At 41.4% G+C, this 5000-nt stretch overlaps 1 protein-coding gene across 5 annotated transcripts in view; it reads right to left on the minus strand.

Moving 5' to 3' along the window:
- Positions 1 to 5000, minus strand: part of ZEB2 (zinc finger E-box binding homeobox 2) — a 132197-nt gene that overhangs the window by 58827 nt on the left and 68370 nt on the right. The window contains exon 1 of one of the 5 annotated variants that reach the window (XM_070507653.1): positions 4349 to 4367. The exons of the other annotated variants lie outside the window; for them this stretch is intronic. Coding sequence (XP_070363754.1) covers position 4349 — 1 coding nt within the window. The 5' untranslated portion in view covers positions 4350 to 4367. Of the gene's footprint in view, positions 1 to 4348; positions 4368 to 5000 lie in introns of those variants that run through there. 5 annotated transcript variants of the gene reach the window in all.

Consider the following 5000-nt stretch of genomic DNA (forward strand, 5'->3'; position numbering starts at 1 on the left):
CAACAGGGATTCCAAGCTCAGATTTCATCATAATAAAGAATGTTTAATTGTTAGCTGAAGGTTCATTTGGAGAGCAGGAACACCAAGATTTTGATACAAAGGTAGCTCTCTGGCTCCTCACTGCCCAATTTTTGAATAGCCTCAGAAAAGTAGCCTGATAATTAGTAGTCACTGACTTTTAATGATCTGATCTCATTCTAATGGCACAACCTCAAACTCTCAGGCCAGACCAGCAATTCTCACCTCTCCATCTTCTTTTAAGTATCAAAACAAGGGCTGACTAGATGGAAGCGCTCCTGGAAGCCTGACGGTAAGTAATATTTTGCAATTAAAAATTCACAAATGGTTAATTGTCTAAAACAACAATGGCAAAATGGAGAAGACTCCTTATTTATACTTCCACATGTAAAGGAAATTTTAATCTAAGAATTTACTTCACCTCTGGGTTCATCATCCCCCTGCGTCTACCATTTCTTTCCTCTTTTTTTTTTTCCTTCTTCTCTCTCTCTCTTTTCTTTTCTTTTTTTGATCAGAGGCATGAAAGAGTGAGTAAGTGTGACTGCTTAGGTACCTGGGGTATGGAAAGGTGCTAATTAGCACAGCAGGATAATTGATGTGTAGATTGCAGCAGGAACAAATGCTTTGACTTGTTTGTTCTTCGCACTCTTCTACATTCATTCTCTCTCTCTCCCTCTCTCTCTTTCTTTTAAAACCCAGCCTAGCTAACGAACACCTCACCTGCTTAGTTAAGCTGATTACAGATACACGTTAATCTAAAGGAAGCATCCCAGCCTCGCACAGGACACTCAGGTGGTACCTTTTGCTCTCAGTTGCAAACCGAGCCTGCCTTTCCTCCCTCCAGAGCTTCCATTTCACAGCCCCCAGCAGAGACAGAACAATGCCTCTCAACCATAGACGAAATAACAAAAAGTTATTTCCCCTGTTATTTGGGGGAAAAAAGGTGAAAATAGACATCAGAACCAGAGAAAATTCCGAAAGAACCTTACCTGAGTAGCAAATGCACTGTCATTTCAGGCAACATTCATAGGACTTTTCACTTTGGGGAATCTCAGAATTATAATTACTGGTAGCTTTGCTGTTTCAATGGTCTCAGTGTCTCAGAAAGGTATTAAATTGAACTCTTTAAAACCAAATTTAAAACGTAGCCATGCTTTTTTGCTTTCTGGTCGAATTTGTTGCATCAGCCTTTCAGAGGAGGTTAGACGTGGTGATCCTCTACTTGTGGCGTCATTTCCCTCCCTCTTCCCCTTCCTTCCTTTCTCGAAATTAAATGCTCAAGTTCTAACTTTTATACAGGCAGTTAAACGTGGGAATCCCTGGTTGAGGGCTAGCCCACCTACCTCGGGGCACACCTGAACACGCTTGCACTGGGTGCGCAATAAAATTTCAAATGCTCATAGGATGCTCTCAGAAGACACCATGCACCAACTTCTTTCATTTTCCCCAATCAGCCCTATGTCAGGGGGCAAAGGATCTTCCTCCCTTCCTTCTTTTCCATATCCCCTCTTCTCCCTGTCCATGAACTAGTAAGTAAACAATGTAGCTGCTTAGTTAATGTGGAAAAGATATATATTTTGTCTTCAGGACACTGTTTTCACAGAACACATTACATGTGTTTCTTATCTTCAGCAAGGCACTGGCTCCTTAGATCAATATTTATCCAGTGCCCAGTGCTCTTGCCTATGGGTGTTCCTAGATCCAGGGTATTTTAATGATCATTCATCAATCTACTCTCATTCTTATTTCTCTCAAACATTTCCACATATGAGTTTGTCTGATGACTCATAAGGGCACCACACCAAAGATTAAGGATTAAGTTTAATAACTGTAAATTTCAGAAAGCTGATTTTAAAGTGTGATAAAAGTTGAAGCACTTTGGTGTTTACAAGTTAACATACTTCTCTAAATGTCACATCCTAAGTTCTTCAGTCCCTGGTTCTGTTTCACATGCAAGCATTTCTCCGACTGCTAAGCATCTGGCCAGTAATAGCATTAACCTTACAAATTAGTGGTTTCTATTCGCCTTGGCCTCCCCTGCTCTATACAGTGGTAACAATGAAGATATGATTGGGATAATTAACAAGTAGCTTACGAAAAAGTGGAGAAAATTTACAGAACTGACTCTTAGTCACTTGCCCATAAAATATATTATATTTATGACATGTCTAACATAACTATATATGTTCTTTCTTTGGTCCCTGGACTTTATTTATGGCCATCAAATATGTCATTTATTTATTATTATTCCTTTCCCTGTGCCCAAGTTACTTCCATCTTGTTCATTCTTCATGGTAGTATACTTTGGACTAGAAAAGAACACATTTTCTCACAACTCTCTAAATTCTTCCCCCATCTATGTTCAATGAAACATAAAGTAATGAGCCAGAAAAAATGCACCAGACCACTTGGACATGCCGAGGCCATTTTATCCCTTGAAGCACAGTGACCCTTAGCTAGTGGCTGAGTAAGGGATTCCAGGTTTATGTCCCCTGCCGATGGGCCCATTTGGCCTCCCTAATGTTCCAATTCCAAAAAGGAAGTGAAAAGAGAGGAAACAACCTTGTACGAGAAGCTGGAAAAGCTCAGCAATATGAATGCTCCTATCTCTCATACATTTTATTGTTCTGTAGGGTCTGGGGTCAGAATGCTTAAACTTGAATCCCAGCTCCACTACTTACTAACTTGTGACTTCTGGCAAGACATTTAACCTGCTTCAGTGTCATCCCCTATTGAATGGGGGACAGTGACAGTATCTTTTTCACTAGGTGGCTGTGAAGAATAAGGTAAGTACAAATATGTAAAGCACCTAGAGGTTGGCACACAGTAAGAGCTTAATAAATGCTAGGCATTGTTATTATTATTATGCTCATTTGCTAAGTCTAAGGACAGTCTTAGGTGACAGCAGGCTCTGTTTATTTCTCTCCTATAATAATTTTGTGACAGGATCCTATGATAACTTACAGTACTCACTCTGAGCCAATAAGATTTTCTCCTTTCTCTGTTTCTAAGTTTGGCAAGGGGCAATGGAGGGCATCAAAAGGTCATAACATTTAAGCATGAAACATAAAATTTAGGGGTCTGGAGATACCTGCTGTGGAAAAGGGACATCGCATACACTCAACTAGGTGCAGGACTGCCACCCTGTAAGACAGGTAGTAGAATTCCATTTTGCAGAAGCAGCAGCTAAAAGTTCAAGATGATAAGGGACTGATTGAAAGTTCGCGCAGCTAAGTGGGGAAATTGAGTTTTCCATTTTTCATCTGTCTGACCTCAAAACACAACATCCTTCTGAATGCAGCATCACACTTTTTGAAACCTTGCACACAAGGTACATGCTAAAAAGAGATTTTATGGTTTTTGACATTTATGTTGCACACATTCAAAAGAGATAAAAATAGACTCCATGCTGCTGATATAATTACTAGAGGCTATAAAAGCCATGCAAAAATCTGGAGAGGGGGCGTGGGAATGGTCGGGGGAAGAACATAAACAAGGGAGCGATGACACAAACTAGGACAACACACTGTCCTTAATTCCTTCGCGGAACTCCCCACAGGCCTGGTAGAGTTCCGCCATAGAAGATCAAGCCTTCATTTTGAACTTGGAAATCTCCCCATTTGCATGCAGTGGCAATGCCAGCAAGCCACAGGTGGGCACCACATGAGCAGGTGAGAAATGCGACTAGAAAGGAGAGGAGGAGGATTTGGTGCCCCTAAAAGAGCCCATCAATTCTAATTATCCTGCCTGGGTGCCCTGCTTATGTCGTACTTAGGTATTTATTTTTTAGTCAGGGGGTTTAGGAGAGTTTTAGACAAATGAGCGTCCATGCCTTGGAAATCCCAGAGAAGAAAAGTTAAGCAGCATCAGGAAGAGAAACTCGTCGAGCTCTCAGCCCGCCTGCGCTGTGGTAAGGAAGCCACACTACGCTGAGCTGGCATCACTGCCTGTGGCCGGCTGGCAGCATCTCTGCAGCACATTGAGAGAAACCTGAGAATGAACTTCTGCACTGCACCTCAGAAGGAAGCAGGCTGGAGAGGAAGCAGTGTTTGGAAGTCTGCGTAGAACCTGAACACAGAAGACAGGCAGAGCTACTCAGGAAAACGTGCTTTGTTATTTCCTCCTGGCTCCTGGCTCATTACCATTCTAATTTTTAAACTGCAAGCTGAAACCCATATAATGTAACATCCTAAATGGCAACCTTTAAAAGCAATGCCAGCTCCCCCTTCCACTCCAGCAACGCCAGTCATCCCTAATGAACAACAAAACTAACAAAACCCATGCCCACCTACACCAAGTACATCTTTAAAAGCCCAAATCCTTGCCTTACTTTGGTTGACTTTTAAGTTGGGAGTCAGGCAGCTGGTAATGGTGAAAATACAGGCCCAAGTGGATTTAGTGCAAGGTGAAGTTGGGTGTTGAAACTTTGTATCTTCTTTTCTGGATCAGAACAAAGGTGGATGCCTTGACAGAGAATTGGTGGCTGTTTTGAGAGCTGGCCTTGCTTTTGACCATTCACGTGATTGTGTCCTTGAGCAAACAGTGACCATGAAAGCAAATGCATCATTCTTGAGGAAAAGGACAAAAACTGGGATGAAATGATCTGCTAAAGATTACAAACTAAGTCAGGGGCAGTGTAAGGATTAAAACAGGCAGCCCTTAAAATGTCCAGCTTAGTAAGGGACTTACACAATTAAGATTCAGAAGAGTTGTCAAACTTTTGCCATGTTTTAGAAAAGGGCAAGTGACCTGGCATTTTGGACATATACTCTTTCTGATCAGATATTTTAGGTTGGCATGTAACAGACTTGAGTATTAAGCTATGTTGTATTTATCGTAGTGATTCCAATGGGAAATATATACTAATTTTCCTTTCCAATCTTTAGAATTAGAATTGTGAAAAGAAGTGTATGGATTATAATTACACCCTTCTTCTAGCAGGTACAAGTCTGGTGCAGTTTTCAAGTCACCTCCTTCCCTGG

The sequence above is a fragment of the Equus asinus genome, chromosome 4 (genome assembly GCF_041296235.1).
Source record: "Equus asinus isolate D_3611 breed Donkey chromosome 4, EquAss-T2T_v2, whole genome shotgun sequence".
Taxonomy (NCBI): domain Eukaryota; kingdom Metazoa; phylum Chordata; class Mammalia; order Perissodactyla; family Equidae; genus Equus; species Equus asinus.